At 34.9% G+C, this 22,051-nt stretch overlaps 1 protein-coding gene across 3 annotated transcripts in view; it reads right to left on the bottom strand.

The window, feature by feature from the left end:
• Positions 1-885: 885 nt before the first annotated feature.
• SEC24B (SEC24 homolog B, COPII coat complex component) overlaps positions 886-22,051 on the bottom strand; it is a 42,206-nt gene continuing 21,040 nt past the window's right edge. For all 3 annotated transcript variants that reach the window (XM_040064083.1, XM_040064084.2, XM_058420614.1), the window contains 19 exons: positions 21,223-21,404; positions 19,465-19,649; positions 18,215-18,317; positions 17,232-17,358; positions 16,520-16,629; positions 15,483-15,595; positions 13,989-14,107; positions 13,526-13,581; positions 12,997-13,203; positions 12,518-12,641; positions 11,741-11,899; positions 11,141-11,314; positions 10,394-10,504; positions 9,025-9,200; positions 7,319-7,456; positions 5,128-5,232; positions 4,012-4,104; positions 2,268-2,371; positions 886-1,718 (listed from right to left, as the gene is read on the bottom strand). In XM_040064083.1, coding sequence (XP_039920017.1) covers positions 1,604-1,718; positions 2,268-2,371; positions 4,012-4,104; positions 5,128-5,232; positions 7,319-7,456; positions 9,025-9,200; positions 10,394-10,504; positions 11,141-11,314; positions 11,741-11,899; positions 12,518-12,641; positions 12,997-13,203; positions 13,526-13,581; positions 13,989-14,107; positions 15,483-15,595; positions 16,520-16,629; positions 17,232-17,358; positions 18,215-18,317; positions 19,465-19,649; positions 21,223-21,404 — 2,501 coding nt within the window. In that variant the 3' untranslated portion in view covers positions 886-1,603. The remainder of the gene's footprint in view (positions 1,719-2,267; positions 2,372-4,011; positions 4,105-5,127; positions 5,233-7,318; positions 7,457-9,024; positions 9,201-10,393; positions 10,505-11,140; positions 11,315-11,740; positions 11,900-12,517; positions 12,642-12,996; positions 13,204-13,525; positions 13,582-13,988; positions 14,108-15,482; positions 15,596-16,519; positions 16,630-17,231; positions 17,359-18,214; positions 18,318-19,464; positions 19,650-21,222; positions 21,405-22,051) is intronic.

Below are 22,051 nucleotides of genomic sequence, written 5' to 3'. Positions count from 1 at the left end.
GCAGAGTAACACTACTTGCGCAATTTAACTGTTGTAGCTTTTAAAGCATTTGCAAACCATAGCTAGTACATTTTCTCCTTGACTATTTGATTCAGGGGCTATAGCAATTAAAATACAATGTTAGCATTTTCAAGGCTACATTAAAATGTAATCATACTAATCATCATTTACTTTTTTGTACCTAATTATTCCATTGTGGTCACATTTCATGAAACCAAACATATAAAGTTCAGGAAACCAAGTACAACTGATTGTGCTTTATGAATTAATTCCAATGTGTCTCTAAGAAAAAACGGCCAAAGAAAACCATCCCTACTTAACCAAACTGAAAAAAACTCTCATAAATATATCAAAAAGCCCAAACCCTTGAATTACCAAAACATTAGCAAGAACAAAGTTTCTGAAATATGCAAGTGTGATTATATTTTGAATTTCACCATTTTAAAGCCTTTACTTTCACTGATGTAAATTAATTTTTACATCCCTTCTTGTTTTTATTTAGATCACAGCAGAATTCAAGTCTTCAACCCACGCTTACTCTAAATGGCAAACAACACATACAGAAACCTGGACCAAGACTACAGTAGCTACAAAATGCAAAATGAGGTTAACAGATATGCCTTCTTCAGGATAATACATAAGAAGGGATTTAGGAACTGTATCAAAACTCATTTCAGATTATGTGGTGTTTTCTCCTCCCTTCCACAGGTCTGTAAAATAAGGTGGTAAACATATTTTCTTCAATATTCAGTTTGGTAAGAGTTTAGCTGGAAAATATTTGTAGTTGCATAAATATAAAACCACATAATAAAGCAAAATATTTTAATTAGTAAGCCAATCATAAATAAATTCACCTAAAATTAACTGAAGCAGCAGCTATATTCCTTCTACAATGATACTTTTTTGATCATGTTTTAATAGTCAACTTCATTGTCTAGCCTGGGACAAAACAATTCATCATCATCAAGCACTCAACAATTCTGCACAATGAGCTAGGTATTTTTTTTTAGTTACATTTTTTACATTTTTTTTACAAATGTAATACCTATGTACATTATATATTTTATTTCTACAATTGATTTACTTTACTGAAACTCTACAACTTTCACAGGGAATTTGCTGAAGTCTTTAGCAAATATGAACCATTCCCTTTAAAAAGAAATTCATATAAACAACCGACATACATCACTGCCCTCTGACATCTCTGTTAAGGATTTGGATCTGGAAGGCTTACTATAACAAATTTAAGAAAAAAGGCTTTACCTAATTGTACATTTTGTTAAGAAATATCATCCCACATAGCTACATAAATTCACCAGCTTGCAATTAACAGAGCACCATACCGCTGCACAACTGGAAACGTGTACAAACCAATTTTTAAGTTTACTAGTGAAACAGCTTCATCACTCGGAGCACTTCTAGACTGAAGGAAAGCTGCAAAATTCTTTTGGAAATGTGTACTCCTTTAGCTGTAAAGCTTCCAAAACAGTGCTGGTCACTGTATATTGTGAAGAACAAGCATCCACTTCTGCAACTTCCCATATGCTTCTCTTGGCCCATGCTTCTGTCTGAAGTCAGACTTTTTCCTCTACCAATTCCTTGGTCACTTACAAATCTGCTGTTGAATATTAAGTAGGAATTCATAATACGAGAAAGCTGCTTCTGTCCGATCCTCAATTAAATGCTGAAAAAAATCCGTTTTGGCAGGGTTCTCATCTCTGAAAGAAGAAGGAAGGTATTGAACAAAATCAAACTTTGAGCAAAAAAATCCACTGCAAATTCAAACAGAGGGATAAGTTCCAATAAATTGCTTACTGTCATTTGGAATATAAATTCAGCCCAAAGATATTACAATTGCTAATAATCCAAAGTCTAGAAAAAAATTTGAACCTTGCAATATTCTATCAAACAACAGCGTCTTTTTAAGTATACAGCCTGGTTAACACCAATGATCATAAGGACATCCACTCTGGTTTGTTGTGGAGTCCCTAAAGCCGATTGAAAAACTCGCTGTTACAGTTTAGTATATTCCTAATATACAAATATGCTACTAATCCCTACCAATAAAACTATGAGCAACTGAATTTGCACTAGATTCAAAGATAACCTTTGTCACTAGACAGTTTTATAAACGGCACTGTATCAGCTGGGAAGGTGATGTTATGCAGTTTCTTCCAAGAGAGATACACTCACTTTTCATCAGTCTTAATTAGAAATTGTAAATACAAGTTGCTAGTAACAACTCAATACATAACAGAAATACTTACTTTATTACTTGAAGAACTGGACTTAAAGGTCTACTATCTCTAAGCCAGGATATAAAAGATCGTGTCCTTTCTGAAGATGGTGCATCCACCTCAGGAAGCTGTGTCTGGTTGAAGATAATTGAAAGAAACCATCACCTTTTATTATTGAAACTATTTAAAAAAAACAGATCCTGAAAGTTGTAACATAACTCAAGCCACAATTTCTGTTAAGAAATTACCAACCACGGATTTACATACACAGGTGTTTTTCTTCAGCTTAAAGGACAATACTTCAGAATATTCTGTTGTGCTATCTAGGAAGGAGTACATCTTTAACTTAAACCGTGTTTTAAGTGTAAAAGATTTTAGACAGCAAGGTTATCTTTTAAAAATGGTGCTTTTGCAATCTTCTTGCCTGTATCTTCTGTCAATCAAGTTTCTACATGTTGCACTTTGCATCACTGAAGAAACAAGAAGTAAAATCTGAATTTTATGTAAACATCAATGGAAAGGTGCTACTGGACTATTTAGTTAGGGAATAAGCTGAAAAAAATAGACTTAAAAAGAGTTGAGCAATTCACTGAGCTAAATATATCACCTATTCAGTAAATATGACACTTTAGATAATTAACATAACATGAAGGAATTTATTTCAGTTAAAGTGGTTCCACTGCTACCTTTGTAGAATGAGGACATAATTTAAAAGCAAAGATAACTTTATGTAAATCTTTGTTCCATTTTCATTATAATAGAGGCTATGTAACCATCAGAAAAAAAATACCATCCTTCCTTTATCTAAGTTCTTCCTGGAAACTCTATTACCTAACACCACCAGCCGGTCATAGAGGATAGTTCTAAATTGCTAATACGCAAAATACAAAACTCTGAACAAGCAGTCCAGTTTTAGAGTAGTCTTACAGCTTACCGGCCTTAACCTGTCCTTGTTACTTTCCTCCGTGATACTGTGCATCTGTAAGTAGAAATTATCTACCTATGTGTTTTTAGGCTACAGTTTTTTGGTACTATTTGGATATAACCATTTGATTCTGAACTTTCTAGACTGTCTTAAAAGGGTCCATCCTTACCTGCCAATTGTTGGTATTATGGAATCACTACTCACTGAAGAGGAGACTTCTCTTAATGGCTGCTCTGTTTCACACACTAGACTATAGGTACAGGTTATAACATAAAAATCCCTCCATCAAAACACAAATCCAGAGGTCTCTGATATTCTAATAGCTGAAGGTTTCTCTTCTTAACATTGAGTCAAGGCTTGGAAGCTGAGAAAAACTCAGCTCCTCCTGTTACTTACAGGCCTATTGTGTCATACCACAGATTTGGTATCTTACACCAGGTTCAGAGAACACAAGGCTTCTGAAAAATATGTTATCAAAGAAGAAACTCTAATCTTACTCATTAACACATCTGAATAGATAATTTTTGCGTTCATTCTGTGAAATTACTTCCTATTCTTGTGAATGCAAGAATGACTTCCATTAAAATAATAAAAGCATTTATGTTACAGAGCAACTGTTTGGCATTTCATGAATGATGAAATTTACATGTTTACATTCCTTCCTTGAAAACATCTGACAACTCCTATCTGTCTCCTATAAAGCTGACAAGAGGTTAGAAGGTACCTAACTAGAAAAAAACCAAACTAACTCATCGTTATATAATTAAAACCAGAAGATGCAGAAATAAACAGATTAATCACACATTCTAAGTGTAAGCAGTACATAGCTCAGCTCATTAAAATGCCTACCATTTTCTGTGGCACTGATGCATAGTTCGGGTATCCAAGGACATCTTTTATGAAGTTGTTATCACAGTTTTTTCCAACCCAAAGGTAAAAAATCTGTAAGATGTCAGAATCAGTTTTAGAAAACACCCTGCCTACATTTTATAGAAACAGGCAAGTGGTGATGCAACAGGAATAATACCAGAATAGTAACTTCCATGCAAATGAATCATTTAAGTGTTCCAGTTGCAATTCACGTCTATATGAATTCATATGTCTATATTCCTAAGTAAGTGTGTAAATAATCAGAACCTTGGTAAAACTTGGGGTAAGGCCATTAAATATATATTAAAAAAATAGGTACAATTCAAATACTGAAAGAATGAGGTTGCAGAATACATTTATAATGGAACAGTTAATGCAGTTACTTCCCATGTTACCTCCTTAAATGAAACCCCTCAAATTATCTGAAGCCACACCACTCTTGGTTACTGCACACTTCCCAATCTAAACAAGCTGTAGCAAAGCACCAATTATCAAAGCTTATTGTAGTAATTATTTCAGAGGTCTGGAGACAAGAGCTAGTTTTACATTCACACAGCCCTGAAGTGATTCAAGGTTAAAAGCACCTTCTAGACTGCCACTGGAGTAGCATAATGCTTTATCAAATTGAGAGTGTTTCAGTGCAATTTCTACAAATACCTTGAACTGTATCTACAGATTTTGTTCACTCTCCAAGTCCCTCTCACTTGCAACTCTTAAATAACACAGGCCACAAATCATAAACCCACTCTTTGTGTGTAACTGAGAATGTTCCTGCATCAAGTGTTTTGTTAAATCCTCTGGTATATGCAATTTAATAGCCATTAAAAGAAATTGTGGAAAATAAAAATATATTAATTCCATAAAAAAACACCTTGATGTGAACTCTTGGTATATTTTGACCAGTCTTGCATGAAAAAAACTCAACCTCTATAGCCTCAAAGAATTCTCAGATCAAAATATGAAAGCTTTTCACTGGAACACAGATTACTGTCAGGTTACCTGGAATGCTGATTCACACTGTTATTGCTGAGAGCTGATTGCTTTTTCTTCCCCCCAGGAAATTAAAAAAAATGAATGCGTAAAATTTTAACTCACTGAACCACAATCCATAAGAAAAGCTCCTTCTCTTGTCAACTTCTCTGCAGACAACTTCTGAAGGGGTGGCTGAGGAACAACTCTGTCATTTACATGTATTGTACTCTGTAACAAAAACCCAATACTCAATAATGCTAGCATTTTTATCTTTAAAGGTAAAACGAAACAGCAAAAACACTGCTAATCTCTAGTAAAATTCTGCGGATTCTCAAAACGACAAAATACTATGGTAAGCCTAAAATGATTATGTACATCAAACTGTTCTAGAATGTTGCTTATTCTAAAGGCTACTTTAATACCTAAAACATAACAATGGAAGTTAATTGAAGCTGTTTATGTAACATTTTTGATGCTACAGTTGTCAAAATTTCTAAATAATTACTACAGTTGACACTTAAGTTTTCTACAAACAACCTCTGTTTCTTTTCCTTTGCATTCAATTTCACTAGAAATGTTGCAAGAGCAGAAAACTGTCAAATTCTACTGCCTATATGGAAGGGTTCAGTATATTATTGCATTCAATTAACAGGAAGTCCTCTGATTTAACATCCTGCCTTGAAGTGATTCTTGGTTTGTCCACAGAGCCTTATGACTGATTTGATTAAAGAATCTGGCTATTAGCACTAACGTTATTAAAAAATACCCTGCCTTCCTCCCCAACAATAAAACAAACAAAAACAATAATTTAAAAAACCTATAAACACAACCCCCCCAGTATTTTCACATTAAAGCTGCTTCCTTCTCCAATATAAAAGCAGGCCAGATATCTCAAGAATCTCCGAAGCATTCTGCAAGTAATACAGGAAAAAAAAAAGTATACCAACTAAGCACATGCCCATGTAGTAAAAGATTATTTAAAAAAAAAAAACAATTTAAAAAATTTCATACGATAATGCCATAGATTAGCAGCTTTTTGGGATTTAGATGTAGTTATGAAAATCAAGCTACTGAATTCACTTTGGGGAAGTTCCAGGCTTTACTCAATGCTCTCAAGAATCAAGTGTTAAAAGAAAACCAGTAAAAACATTTTAGAGCAATTCTGTAATATATTACAGAATTTTTTAAAGAAACAAGACATTGAAGAGCAGCCTTTGTCGCAAATACTTTAAAATGAAGTAGTACTAAATGGCAGATTAGCATTCTGTTATGATTTAAAATCTGGTTTGTCAATTAATTTCAGTAAGTAAAATAAGCCCTATTTTTGTATTATTGTACTCAAAATAACTGATCTGAAAGCCTTTGCTAATAAAACTGGATCTCCAAAAGACTGCTGATCCTTTACAGCACAAGCACACTGAATAACACAGTGCCACAATTTAAGTGCCACGAAGTGCCACAAAAAGAACTTCACAAGGCCAGTTGGCCTCAAAGACTGGTAGGGGTGGAGTATAAAAAGAGTAACTCCACTGAAGAACACTGAGTTTAGACTCACCTATTTTAGTTTATGAAATACCTTAAAATAAACTTTAAGACTACAAATAGCTCAGAGGTTGTGCTGAACAACACAATAACCCTACCAGAGAAACTACTCAGTTTACTATAAAATCTTGTATTACTTAGAAACAAACTCTTCCATATACTTTTCCAAAACTAGGGACTAAAAAACCTCGTAAGATCTTACTTATAAAACCCTTTATTTTTGCCATTATAACTAACTTTGACCTTAAATAAAGTATCTTCCTTCTTATTGTTAAAGAAATGCATCCATTTCCTAGGCTATGTCTGTAGAAGATGAATAAAACCTGGCTTTGTACTTTCTCAGACTGATCACAACCATCAAGAAGTACAATTCTGTTTTATCCACTTCAGCCTGAGAAGCCACTGCAAGGTTGTTATTGTGGGCAACTGTATGTGATTTCTTTATATAAAACCTTGAATCGTCCATCAGATCTACTATACCCATTTATCACAGACAGTTCTAAGTCATAAAACACACTGAAGATGTTTCCAATAAAAAAGTAGGGAATTACTGTGGTCATTGAAACAAATGAAGTAAAACCATAGTTCTGCTCATTCCACACTATGGTAATTGCAACTCAAAACTTGAAAATAATTTTTTTCTTTATTTTTTTATAACTTAGGGGAATGCTCCACTTGTATGACAGTAACAACATAAAATTACTGCAGCACCACACCAAATTTAATGGGCCGTTAAAGCTAGAAAATTTTATAAACAGGCTTCATACATTACCTCATCAGTCAGCTTGTCTATTCTGTACAAGTTGGGATGTATCATCTTCATCAAATGAACAAGAGGCTGGCTCTTCATCTGGCACATTGCATAGACACGATCATCCAAGCGTGTACTTGTGCCTGTTCTGAAGGCTTTCTGCAAGAGAACATTACTACTCAAACAAATCCTGTACTTTATGTCACATGTAAGAGTGCATTTCAGAATTTTCAAAGTGCCAAGAGAATGTGGGAAAGCTTTTGTAAAGAAATGTATACTATTGGTAGAATCTTAATAATAGAGCTTGAGCAAAATGCTTAAAACATAATCCAGTCCCTCCTTATTGATGAAGGAGAATAAATTTCTCCATCAGTTTGTCTAAAATTTGCATGCAAGTGGGCCAGCATTTCTCATTTCTATTCCTGACAAGTGACACTGGCCTGTGAAACTCACCAGTGCAAGCTTTCACAGGAAGGATACGAGACAAGCAGAGTTCAGGCAAGGTACATCCGTGCACAAGATTAACTCTGAATTTATAGTAGTAAGAACTCAATGTTAAGGAAAAGCTTTGGAAGGGAAACATACTTTCATGTTTTATAGGAGAACTAGACTCTCATAGGATAAAATTTATTTTTTAACCCTCTCCTACTGAATTTTTCAGATCTGCTGTAGAAGCAACTGGTACGCAATTGCTGTGAGAAGCAACACAATGAAGTAAATGTCATATTCTAGCTCAATGGAGAACATTCCTACAATCAAAGTGCTTATTCACTTCTACAACAAAGCTGAGGACATCACTCCTTCTTTGCTGCCACAAGTATTTTGTTTTCTCTATATCCCAGGTTTTATTATTGTTAATAAGGATAATTAAAAAAAAACCTAAACAACTTTTCCCAGACACTCTTATTTCTGTCTTTTACATAAAACTTGGTAATAAATGGTCTGTTTTTTTCCCCACTATTAACTGCAATTGTTATGCAAGTATCAAAAAATCATAATCAGTATATTAGAGACTAAGTAATCACTAAGCCAAAGAAAATAAATTATTATGCTTAGATATCTTACAAGACTTTTTTAAAAGTTTATTCATTATAACAGAATCAAGAACTGTGAGACATTAAAACCTTCAAGCAATGAGATTTATTCATAAAAAAACCCTGCAGGAAGCTTCCCCTTTTAAATACAATGTTCAGTAATCCAAATAAAGATTTCATTTAAAAAGTAGTAACTGCTTCTATGTGAACTTTCAACCATATCACTCAAGTTTCCATAATAAATTTCACCATATCTCCATGGAAACTCATTTTTTTTCTTGGAACTTTGAAGTACAAAAAATATGTACTGGAAAATACTTGTTTTTTCCTTCATAAAAGAAAAAAAATGAAGACATGCTAATAAACGGTTTCCAACAACCTTTATGGGCTACACTAATAAGCTGCCAAAATCTGAGAAATGCTAATTGCAAATTATATATTTATTTTCATTGTAAAGCAATATGAGACAAAATATAAATTCAAAATCAAGTAAACTAATAAATGCTTCAGACATTAACAATTTAAAATAAGCTACTATAGTCATCTTCTACAATAAAGTCCAGTCAGCATAAGGATGGTAATCCAATTTCCATAATTTTAGAAGTGCAGACATTGCTTGACCTAGAACTGAAGAATTCCTCAAATGGAACAATGAGCTAAACATCAAACCGTAATTCACTAGATCATACATACCTGTTTGAGAAGAGCCAAAATATAGAGTGGGAAGAGTTTGAGGGAATTTGGTGCTATCAGCATGGACTGCTGCAGATTTGAGGCAGTTGACATGTATGCTGCCAGGGAGTCCACCACGGCATTGACTAAGGCATCTCTTGCATCTGCAAGGCTGGACGAAACGGAGCGATCCACAGCTGGGGGGTGAGAAGGAGGGAAGAAGTTACTAGACATGGCCTCACTCATTCCCTTGAATGAATCTGAATTTTGAAAATTTTAGTTGCACTTCCAGGCTATGCTTTAAGACTAAAAAAAATCCCCCGAACCACATTTGAGGTCCTAAATTTTTTAGGAGTGAATTAGATGACTGTCCATACAGAAATTCACTTTTACAATGCTTAAAAATATTAAAAATATGCCAAAATAATTTTGGCTCCCTGGTTTGTACTCCTGGAGAATTAAAATAAATTTTTAAAGAAATCATACATAGTGAAGTCTAATTATAAATTTAAACCTTATTCAAACAACTTAGCTATTGTTGAAATGCTATTGCCCAACCTCCAAGATAAGATTTGCAGCAATTAATTTTGATTTTTCTTTTCCCCTTACACAAGAAATTTTTTCCATTACTTCAGTGGCATAATTATGATTAGTGTAAATGCAGCTTCATCTTTCTCTGCTGAGCAAGGGCTGCAAATCCTTTGGTTAGAGGAAGCCACCTGCTGGACTGAATGTGCATTTAAGAGGAGATCACAGAACAGTTTGGGACCCTAAAGATCATCTAGCTCCAATGCCAAAAGACACAGAATTACTATTTACTTCTTCTAACTGATTTCAATATTAATATACAATATCACACATGCTAAAATGCTGCACAGAGAGAGCACACGTTTAACCGGAGAGATCAGTCTTTGAAACAGATACTTACGACCCACAATTAAGGGGTAAGTAGGAATCCTTAACCCTGCAACAACAGAGGGATAGAAAACTAATATCTCAGACACACTGTTGACAGAAATTCCTTTAGTCTCCAGCAACTCACTAAACTGAATCACTTTTTCTTAAGTAATCCTAGAATGCTAAAATTTGAGTGATGATGTTACAAAAATGAGAGTTTTGATCCACGTGTGTGATGATTCTTTGTCCCTTTCTAACCACCAGAGAACAAAGTAAGAAGGCTCCTTTTAAAAGACTAAAGTCAACAAAGTATTCATAACAAGGAATATTTCAGTATAAATTTGGGGTTGTCATCTTTTGCACTCACAGGTTTCACAGTGCTGCACTCCAACATTTTTTAATAATATCCAGGCTTCGTTCACTACTTCATTTAAATGGCTGGCAAAATTAAGAACACGCAAAAACCATGTGAATCTTCCTGGTCTGTACTCACCCATGTTTGCTAGGAGGCACACGACTGCTTGTACATCTGCTCCTGCATACACATCAGACAGGGAACTCACTACGGGCAAGCAAAGTGTGTGCACTCGAATTCGACGCTCACCTAGGAGAAAGTAGTGGAAATCACTATGCATTCTCTCCTGGTAGAAGTAAACAAATTCAGTCATTACAGCATCTCCTCCCATCAAGATGCACCCATTCTAGAAAATATGCCAGTAAGGAAATTGCTACAACATTGTCTTCCACTTCTGTCTCAACCTGTTCAAATTCTTCTCTAAAGCAGCACAAATTGGTAACATAAACTTCAATCCTACAAATGAAGTACATTGATATCCATCCCAAAATTTTGTGGCATCTTCTACCCTAGAAATCAGCTGCCATTCTTTATGGTCACCCAGTGTAGTAATTGCAGCTTGCTTCAATCCATCACAGGTCTGTGTATTTGGACAAAGTGCCTGCCAAACATGTTACGGCTTGTAACAATGGCCAGATTTTTAAGAAAAGAGTCTTGCTGAAACCAGCACTATGTCAGATGCAGATGAAATTTTCACATTAAAACAGTGTTTATAAGGATTTCCATTATGTGATTAACTGCCAAGCAGGCTTATTAGCTTACTAGCTCTGACAAGATTCTTTTAGGGTACAGAGCACAACAAAAGGCTGTGGAACTAACTTTACAAACATTACATCATAAAAAGAAACAAAAAGCCCACTGACCAATTAATTTGAATTTACTTACCTTTACTGGAAGTATACAAAAGAGCTGTTTGAAAACAAACCAAAGATGTGTCAGTCAGACTTTCCTCTATGGACATTTGTACTGCAAATCCAGCATCAGGATTGACATTGGCAAGGGACAGTAAATCAGTAGATCGTACAAAAAAATTCCCATGGAAAGTGTGTATTGAAAGACCTAGAAGCAGATTAAATAATTCAGAGTGAGGTTAAAACAGCATGGAAAACTCTCACCAATAATTAAAACCTCAGCCCTCAAGCTAAGGTTGAAGAAAACAGTAAAAATTCTATAATGTAGAAACAATTACATGAATCATTAACCATTTCAGCAGATCCTGAAGAATTCATGTTCAATTCTGAACACTCCACAGTGAATGATGCCCTTACACTACACATTACCTTATGGTGAGATGGTACCATCAACTAAAAAAAAAAAAAATAATCAAACACCAAAAGCTAACTTAGTATAAACAAGCCTACTCTTTTACTCTTCAAAGAAAGAAAAACAACATTCAATTTAATGTTGCTGAAGACAAGCACATTCAAAATGGTTGCTAACACATTTACACCAACTGTTCCATTTGTATCAGTATTTAAGACACACCTTTGGTACATCTTATGCGCATTACTGCTTCAAATCCAATCTTTCTTGTAAGGTATCTTTTCAGGTCTTTCTGCAACTTTTCAGCCTGAGTAGGATTATGGCTACGATGGAAAGATGGATAGTAATAGATGCATCCAGCAGAATATTTGGACATGCAAGCTGTGAAGGAAGGAAAGGTACAGATAAGAAGTAAAATTCTAACATGAAATCAGGACATAAAAATTGTTTCCAGACTTCCACAAGTCACATCTATGTTCATCTTTTCAGTATCACCCACATCAGTTAAGACAATGACCCAGACCCAGGCCAGTGAAGCTAGAAATGAATCATCCCAACACATAATGACCTAATTATACACCAAGCTCAATAAGCATCCTACATTTGGCAGCTAAGATTGAAGTGCTTGCAGAAATATCTAATGGTGTAGAGGCAAAATTTGTATGTACAGAGACAAATCTTGGATATTATCAAAAGATGAAAACTCTGTTCTACCCCTATAATTAAACTTCATTTATTCCTTGCCACGTTTCTGTTTCCTGTTCCTGAGCAGGAGAGTATTTCTCATTTAAAACTTTGATATCCTAGAATAAATTATCTAATACCACCAATGTAATACTTCTGTTCTTTACTTCCATCAACTTCAAGTTCAATTCCTTTGCAACATGAGCTGCACTTACAACAGTGCTAAAATATTTACATGACTTAAGAATTCCTGAGGTAGCCTGTGATTCTGAAGAGAGACAACAGCGCAGAAAGAGGGAATCAGGTACTCCTTACCAAGAGAAGCTAGATCAGAATATTGTGAACTTAAGAGAAATAAATCCACAGCAGTCTGCTGGCCGGAGCAGTCCAGTGCCAACTTCTTATAAAAGTCTGTTGCTGGACCAAGATGCTGGACCACCTTTAGTAAGTAAATCACACAGGGAGGAGTAATGACAACAATCATGCTTTTTAGACTTCATCGAACAAAAGACATATTCAGCAGCAGTAACTGAGTCACAAGTATTTGCAGCTTCTTTTGCTTGCCAAGAAAAACTATGAACCAAAGGCCAAAGACAGCTCATGCACTTCAAAACAAGTAATACCACATATACATGTATAAAGTAGTGAACTTAAATGCATAAACAGAGACATAATGAAAATTTAGTTAATTGCTATAAATGAAGACCGAGTGATTGATCTGCAGAACTGTGCAAGTCCGAAAGACATGGCCAGTCCTTAGTCTTTTGAAATGAGTGGTAAGGGAAGTTTTTTACCTTTGTGCTTGACCTTTGATTGGGATCCTCTCTGGAATGCAAAAGCCCCGCTCCCAAAGACGGTAACTGAGTTTGAAACACAGAGATCCGGCCACCCGTTGGAGACATCAATTTAAATGCAGCCTGAAGAGCAGGGCCCAATGCACTGTGTGTTTCTCTTGTATTGGTGAACATATTTGGTAATGCATTCAATAGATCTTTTATCAGCTGCAGAACAGATTGAAAGGTGTTTTATGAGATTCTGCAAGCTTGAGATTTTCTGCTGCTTCCAAAAAGCTGTACTGCCATGACTGAAGTGGCAGAATCGGTACCAAATATTTCCGTTCAGTGTTAACACACTAAGGAAAAGAAAGCTGTAATTTTAAAAGCTATGAGGTATCGATGAAATAACATGTAATACTTCCATAATGAAAAATTAGCATGGGAGCTACATATTATGAAAATTAAGTTTGAATTCAAAGTTTAACAGGAATATCTGTTTTGAATATTTAACACCTTGTATTTAATTATGTATTTTGAGCAATCATACCTCTTTGCTTTCATGGAGATTTACAAGTAAACTATCTGGTGTAGGTAGGAAAATATCTGTGGTAAAAACAGAAAACCCAAAAATTATTAAAGAAAAAACATTAAAATAGAATAAAACATTTCATTGCCCATGCTACAAACACCATGAAAGAGTCTACTTTTCTAATATATGATACAGCTAAATATTCCTTGCAGATAAGTAAATTATATACAGATACAAGTGTGTTAGAGAGAGTAATCCAGTCTATGCAAAGCTATTCTGATTCAAAGCAAAATTAACTACTGAATTTCAGATTTTAAGCATCACCTACTCTGCAGTTGTGTACAAGACTATTTTTCAAAAAAATATTCTCATTCAATAACATTGACTTAATACCAAATAGTTGAGAGATTCTAACCTTTGTGCTGGGAAAAAATAAATAATGGGTTCTCAAAAATTCAGTTTCTATTTTCTTTTTACTTACCATCAATATCTGAGACAATCAGCATCTGAGGCTGTGATAAACCCTCTTGCAAGTTGTAAAACTGAACAGTGCTGTCAAACGTTATGAACCCTATTCTTGTTCTTGAATCTCCAGGCAGCCTAAAGCATTAAAAAATAAACTATTAAGCTCTAAATCTCTCTCTCAAGACATACAGATGCTCAGAGCTCCTGCTGATGTTAGCAGAAACTCAGTTCATGTGTAAAGAAGTGAAGGGAGAAGAACATAAGAAGGGAGATCTGAATCATGAATATAATCAGTATTTCCTCAACATTTTCTGAAAAGCTGGGGTAATGATAGAGTTTATAAGACTAAGTGGTACAGATAAATAATCACTAATATATCGATGCTTTGTTCCACAAGAGAAGTTACTAAGTTCATTTAAACATCACACTGACACATGAAAGAAGGCAGCCTTCTCAGTTCTTTAACAGAAAACAGTGCATTCTGCTCTTACCTAATTCAGAACCCCCATTTACTAATGTAGTTACAGAGTACTTACAGCTATAAACCAAAATCCAATGTCTCTACAATGCAACATATTTATTTCTCATGTGGACCATATGTCAGTGTACAGCATAATACAAAATTAAACACCACATGGGATTTCTCAAGTAAAATATAAAAATCATGATGAAGTGCTGAAAACCATAACAGTGACCAAGAGCAATAGAGGCAAATATGGTTGTTACCATCTAGGTAACATGAGGTGGATGCATCGATTTTCCTTTGGACTTTGCATGGCATTTTATGAATTTTTCTGAAACGATTAAGCACGTTTCTGAGATTCTATTGACAAAATAGCTGTAAAAAAACTGAACAAAGAAAGACTGAACTAAAAAATGGAAGCAAAGATTTTTTAATGTATAAGTTGGCTTCTTCATGAGCAAACCAAATTCGCCAAGAAAAACTTGCAGAAAGGAATTTTCAAGGCAAAGCCTCCACAGGTTTAGTTGTCAGAAGGCATGAACACAGTGAAGCTCATTAACTTTCACTTAAAATGCACCAGAAGCAATTCCATACATGCTGTCCCAGTGCAAAAATAAAAACACAGAAATTGGCAGAGGGTAACTGTGATCTAAAAAAACCAAACTGACAACACAATTCACCTAGGCAGTCTTACTCTTGTGCTTACAGTTTTGCAGTTTGCACCACCTCAGACCTTTCAGCACAAGAACCAAATAATTTAACCTCTGTAATTTATTATTTTTGTTGCTCTTGGCAGGGGGGAAGAAAGTAATTTAAATATCTTTGTACAATCACCACGTCGTTAGAAGCTACAGCTAAATATTCCTTGCAGATAAGTAACTAAATTATATGCAGATACACATGCAGGGAAGAAATTCCAGGCAATGGAACTTCTGCCCTTTAGGGACAGAATGTTTAGACACTTTGAAATTTCCTTCAGAATTTTCAGTTACAATTTTTTCATAATAACGTGTAAGCTGATTTCAAAAAGGTTATTTATACTCTTACTTGTCTAGGTTTTCCAGCAATGACTGGCAGAGTATTGTCAAATATCCAGCCTCCACTGCATTATGAGACACATCTAAAACAAATAAATACACCGCAGGCTGAGGAGGACGAAGCTACAAAATAAAACAAAAATAAAATAAAACCACTCAAAAATCATATTCAAAGAAATGGTAAAAGTGATTAGTCATTAGAAAGGGAAGCAGGAAAAGGGAATACTTAGAAAAATGCAAGGTATACATTATGCAGTAAAGGTAATTTACTAAGTAATATGCAGATAGACTTAACCACAATCCCCAGTGGTTAATAACTGTCATTTGTTATAAACATAAAATGTCAGACTCCAGGGAAAAAAAAAGGTTATTTTAGTCCCTTCTTCCAACAGTCAGATCAAACATGATGAAAGATACAGACTTCCATTTTTAAATTCCATTGTTCTTTCAGCACATGGACAATGTGATCCATAAAACAGGGTTAAAGTATTCTACCTACACCCTTTCTCCAACTATGTAATAAGCTCTGTTTATTCACTGTTAAATGCCTGCCACAATGTTTCAATTCCAAGACAAGAGAACAATTTATTTTTGCTGCTGCTAATATGTTTAACTAGGCTTTTTCCCAGGCAGACAAGACCACCATCCCAGCAACTGTAAACTGACTCCTAGTAAGAACCATTTCTTCACAATTACTAACTAGAAATTCGATGCTGAATTAATTTGCTCATTATTCTATTACTGGTCTTTCAAAACCTCAAAATGAGGGAGAAAGGCAGAAATCACATTGCATCAGATTCAAATCTGACTGTGCTACATTAAATTACACTGGGTGACAACACACATTGAATTACTTTTAACTCAAAAGCCTCTGACTGTTTACATAAGCCAAAACTCAAAATATGAATTTAACTATTCCTTGGTGTTAAGAGGAGCTTCACAGAAAAATTAATACACACCCCTGGATCAATATGCAACAATAACTTCAAGCACTATTATATTAATATGCAATTGCTATTGAAGTTATTATGAAAACTTTTTTTTTACCATATAGTCTGAAGAAGCAATGAATTCCACTGTAGAATTTTGCACCTCTGGCCGTTTGTGAGGCTCTCCATAAGACCGTGTCAGAGGATTATACATAAATTCTTCAGGAACTATTAAAAAAATAAATTCCCCCAAAATACAGATTATATATTTGTCAGAAAATAAAAACCATTATTGCAGCTAAATGCAAAGTAATGTGGGCACACTTCAATTATTGCAACAGCAAAAAAATTCACATTAAGGATACATAAAAAAAGGAACATTTCAAGTATCTCAAGCATACCTTTAACAACAAAATTCACTAACTGGAAAGGTTTACTTTAAACAACAGATCCCCAACTATAAAACAGCAATGCAAGCAGAGCATTTCACAATAAGCAGTAATCTGTACTGTTTCTCATAACCTCTGGCCTGGACTGTAGCTGCCATCATGTTTCTATTTGCATATTGCAACAGCAGTCAGTGGGATTAGCTGATTTCATTAGCATATTATGAATACGTTTTCTTCATCTCCCCAAAGACTGCAAAACAATCTTTTGCTTCAAGAAAAAGCACAACACATCTGACTTAAGATGTTTTCCAGAATCTCGAGATCATAAGGACATTGTCACTGTAGCCTACGTTTTAATCTAAAATATCCCATGGACTGATACAATGCAAATACTTGCAAGAGTTTCTACAAATGCAAGCATCTCCTGCTGCAGTCACTTACCATCATTAACTCTATAGCACAGGTTGCACTTCCACCGCCTTTGATCAATGAAAGAAACAAAAGGGTTGATGTAAGTCCTGCAGGATCTGCATCTCACTATTGTGCTTGATGTTATTACTGGCAATTGCTGAAAAGGAAACAATGAAAAGCTGTCACAAAGGTATACAATACACTTTAAGGAAACATCTCTGCAGTACAGTTCATAAAAGCTTTGTAAGACTACATTTTCTATCATTTTTCCTTTTAGGTGTTTAGTTCAATTTCACAGAGTAATTACGATGTCTATTAAAAAAACCTCCCCCTTAATACCAAAAAACCCCATTTAATTATTGTCTTAATATAATCTCAAAATCAAAGACATAGTAAGAGCTTAAATGAAATTACTTTAAATTACAGCTACTATAGGAAAAGGAATTATGAAAGGACAACTTTTGAGTGAAAAAATGAAATATGATGGACAGCAAACCTTACATAAAGAACATATATTTAATAAAAAGAAGTTATACCAGACAGTTTTTCATATTTTTAAATAAATGCTAATAAATTAGATTGAGAGGAGTTGCTTAACAATTATGAATATAGCTTCAATCTTATATTGTTTTTACATTTTATTGACAGCAAGTAACAGGCCAGTCACACATTCAAACTGAGCACCTCTCTGCAGGAGAGCTCTGTAAACACCTCTCACAGATGTATCTGATAGTTGTGAGCCCAACACACAGAGTGGCAATTCTTCAGAGAACCACAGGCAAGCAAAGATGTCAACAGCAAAAAAAGAAACTTGAAGGGCTTCTCCCTTATACATTTCAATGAAGTAGCAATTTCAAGGCTTTTTTGCTCTCCTCCTCTCTAAGTCACAGACAATTTTTTGGTACTTCTATTAAACTTAGGACTTAAGAGTTCACTATATTTTATTTTTGAATTAAAATAGAACAAATGCATATATAAAACAAACACCCATACAAAAAAGTAAAGTACTTTACCGTTAGGTCCCTGAAGGGATGCAGCAACAAACCCAAAGGAAGCTTAGCTTTGTTCAACAAAGCTTGTGTCTGTGGAATATTTGTCAATGTACATCGAAATGAGCTCAAAGGAAATAGAAACATTATGTTAAAAATAGAATTTCAAAAGATGTTGAAAACATTGTGTTAACACCTGATTTTAAAGAACTTAGAAATTCAAGAAATTCTATGTTTTACAAAGATGATTTAATTAAAAAAAAACAAAAATATTTTTTAAAGGCTTCATAAAGCAACAAACAAAAAAAAACCTCCCCTGCTCTACAGTTTAGTAGTTCAGCAATGCAAGTATACCAAAACTAACTTGCAATTAAGAGACAGAACTCCTTTAGATACAACACTCAATGAAAACTATGTGTTTTTCTGTTCATTATAAAGATTTTTCCAGTGAACCAACAGAATATTTAACTAGTTCTCAGAATGTCATATTTATATAAGAAAACAGTAGAAAAGGATCCCAAATACTAAGAGTCAAAACCTTTTGTTTTGTGTAACATGAAGGGACACTAATAAAGCCCAATGCACAAACAGTGCTGTCCAAAGTATTCCACAGGTAAGAGAGATTTCCAGGCCTTCAGTTTTCTGATTTCTGTTCTCTGCTGGGACCATGCACTGTCACTGCAGCAATAAGGATGCTGAGTCACTCTGGGGCAATGAAGAGCATTTATTTTGGAATTATAAATAAAATCTTTGGGGAATAGCACTTTCCATTGTACTTAGCTGCCCTTGGGATAGTTGGTAATACTACTTAATATTATTAGAGGTAAAATTATATGAGACTGCAGAATTACCACAGTAAAATATATTTATAAATTGTTAAGTGTATTCCAGCATAATCATAACACTTTTGTGGAAAAAAACCTATGCAATATTACAAAATATTCTATGAAACATGTTGTGCAACATTAAGGTGTTTATTAAAATACCTTTTTTTTTAAATGGATAAAACTAGGTGAAGATATAGAACAATCATTACAATACTAAGAAACTAGCTACACTCACTGCATATAATGTTTTATGATGGCAGGACAGTTACAATATTCGTGTAATGATTCAGAAGATAAACTTATTTTCAGTTAAAAGAGTTTTATGAGCTCATCACTAAGATTTAAAGTTAGGAGTCAGTTTAGACACTCTTTGACATTTTAAAGAATTAGTGCCCACCAAAAAATATAAGACACTGTAAGACACTGTCCCAGACACAGTAAACTTACTCTGGACTGCAGTTCAATTTCCTAAGATCAGAATTCAAGTTAGGCACAGGTGCTGGAACTGAAGACACGGGTAAAATATTTCTGTCATGTGTAAGGTTTACTGGTCTCAAGCTTTCTGGCTGCTGAGAATGCTGTAGACTTAATCCTCCTAAGGAAGAGGACAGCTGGTTCACACCTGGATATTGCTGAAAAAGGAAAGAGCATGACAAACAGGTAAACACACAAGGATGTTTAAATGACAACCTTCAATCTTCTTGTAGTGCCCTCCCTTTCAGACATGTATTAAAAAAAGATACAGCAGCAATTAATAACAAACCCAAACAAACAAAAGGAGTGGTGCACTGTAGAAATTTAAAAATGTTACAACAAATGTGGCACACCATCCAAATATGTATCATAGGACAAAATTAAAATTCATTACACAAATCAACACTGGAAATCACACATAATCTTCAATCTCTCCAGGCATAAGAAAACAAGTTATTAAGAAGGCTGACACAATTTCTCTCCCACTCTCCTCTGCAATTTAACTTTTGCTACAATCAACTCTTTCAAGTTACAAACACTGCCTTTAAATATTTATTTTAAATTAAAACACCATAGAAGAGGAGAAGAGGTCAGGTGGGAATGCACCTTTGAGGTCAGGTAGTCTAATCCCTTGCTCAAACAAGGCTAACTTAAAAGTTAGTTTAGGTTGCTCATAGAGATTCATCCAGGTAAGTTTTGAAAATATCTAAGGATTGACAATTTCACAGCACCATCTGTTCTAGTGCTTCCCCACTCCCATCCTGAAGACTTTTCTCTTTATATGTCCAACCAGACTTCACTTGAAGCAACTGCTATTCTTTCACTGTGTGCTCCTGAAAAGAGCCTAACTTGATCCAGCATTATAATAAAGATGAACTATAACACTAGATGCCAACCCTTTCAATTAAAAAAAAAAAATAAATGAAAGATTTCTTCCAAGTCACATTTTACATTATGCTTGTGAAGGTGAAAGCGTTACTGGATGTTATATGCAGTAGGGAATTTTGATCACCTGCCACAGCAGTGTCTTTGCTAGATGGCCCTTACTTCAGAGAGCAGGATTTGTGTATCAGTATGTTTCTTTTTCTAGACCCCTTCACACACACATTTCCCTGCGCTTCTTCAGCATTTGTGTCTTCCCTCAGTACCTGGCTCTTCTTCTGCCACTGTTCTTGGGGGATTCATGTGTACAACAGGAATCAGGTGATTGTACACAATTTCTTGGGTGTTTGGAGCTACCTTTATGAGGAAAACAGGGCAGATGCAGGCAGCCTCCTCCACTACACACAGTCAGTCCAAGCTCTACAGAGCTCTTTTATCTGGACCCTATGCCATGCCTTTCTCATAAGGTATTCATTTAATGCTTGAGATCACAGCCTACAGCAATGCTCTGATATATGCTGACCACGTACTTTCTTATGCTTCTTCATGGTTTCCTATCAATAAAGTTCAGCTCCTTCAAACCTCAAACCTTAACACTGTGGAGATTGCTAATAACTGATGAAACAAACTTGTTAAGCCTAACTACCTGGAGGCACACTTAAAACTTTCATTCAAAAGGCTTCCAGTAAGTTTAGAGCCAGACTTATGACATCAATATTATATCTAATGTCTATTGTCTCAGAAATTATTAATATAAGAAAAATGAAAATAAAGGGGAAATATATCACACAGAAACAGGGTTTCCAAGAATTTACTTCATGAAGTAATTTTTAAATTAAAAATACAAGCCTGTGGATAGTGCTGAAAACCAGGATGGTGTCCTGGATTACTGGACTGCACAGGAGTAGATGGTGTTGCATTTTGGTAGCCTGGCTGCAGTGCTGGATATCCATAACCAAAGGGCTTAGACGCTTTGGATGTTTGGAGGACTGATGGAGAGGGAACTGGGCTGCTGGTCACAGAACGTGTCTCTGGAAAGACAAAAGAAAGGCCAGAGGTATTGAATGAACTTATTATTTCCTGTGTAATTTAAATGTAAACTCCTAAATGTTTCAAAACAACATCGCCACTTATGATTTTTTTCATTATTCATCAGACTATTTTTCTGCACTGAAAAAAGAAATTAAAAAGGAAGATTATTTCAAGAATATTGACAAAGACAGTTTGTATGGAAAGATGACCAGAGACCTGTATCACTACAAACAAAATGTTACTTTACAAAGAGGCAACTTGAAAAAAAAAATCATTTGAGTAAGAATAGAACCACATTTTATTCCAATATATACATTTGATATAAACCACAAATGAGACCATTCATTCTTAGTCTCCTCTCTACCACTTCTGAAAACTGTCATAATATGATTAGAATAATTCTGTGATTCTACAATTACTTCATGAAAAGCTGTGCCTAGAGTCAGAGAACAGTTCAGTTGGCTTAGGCTTATGTTTTGACAGTATTCATAAATGGCAGAGGAGAAAGTAAGCATGGTCTCTTTTGAAGTTCCAAACTGATGCAAGTTTCTCTTATATATGCCTGCAGCACGGCTTAGTTCTGCTGTTTTTAAAGGTCAAACTGAAAGTAAGACAAAGACCTAAATCCACAGTGAACTTAACAGCT

The sequence above is a fragment of the Hirundo rustica genome, chromosome 5, assembly GCF_015227805.2.
Source record: "Hirundo rustica isolate bHirRus1 chromosome 5, bHirRus1.pri.v3, whole genome shotgun sequence".
Classification (NCBI taxonomy): Eukaryota; Metazoa; Chordata; class Aves; order Passeriformes; family Hirundinidae; genus Hirundo; species Hirundo rustica.
The sequence above is the reverse complement of the archived record's forward strand: the minus strand, read 5'-3'. Positions and strand labels throughout refer to the sequence as shown.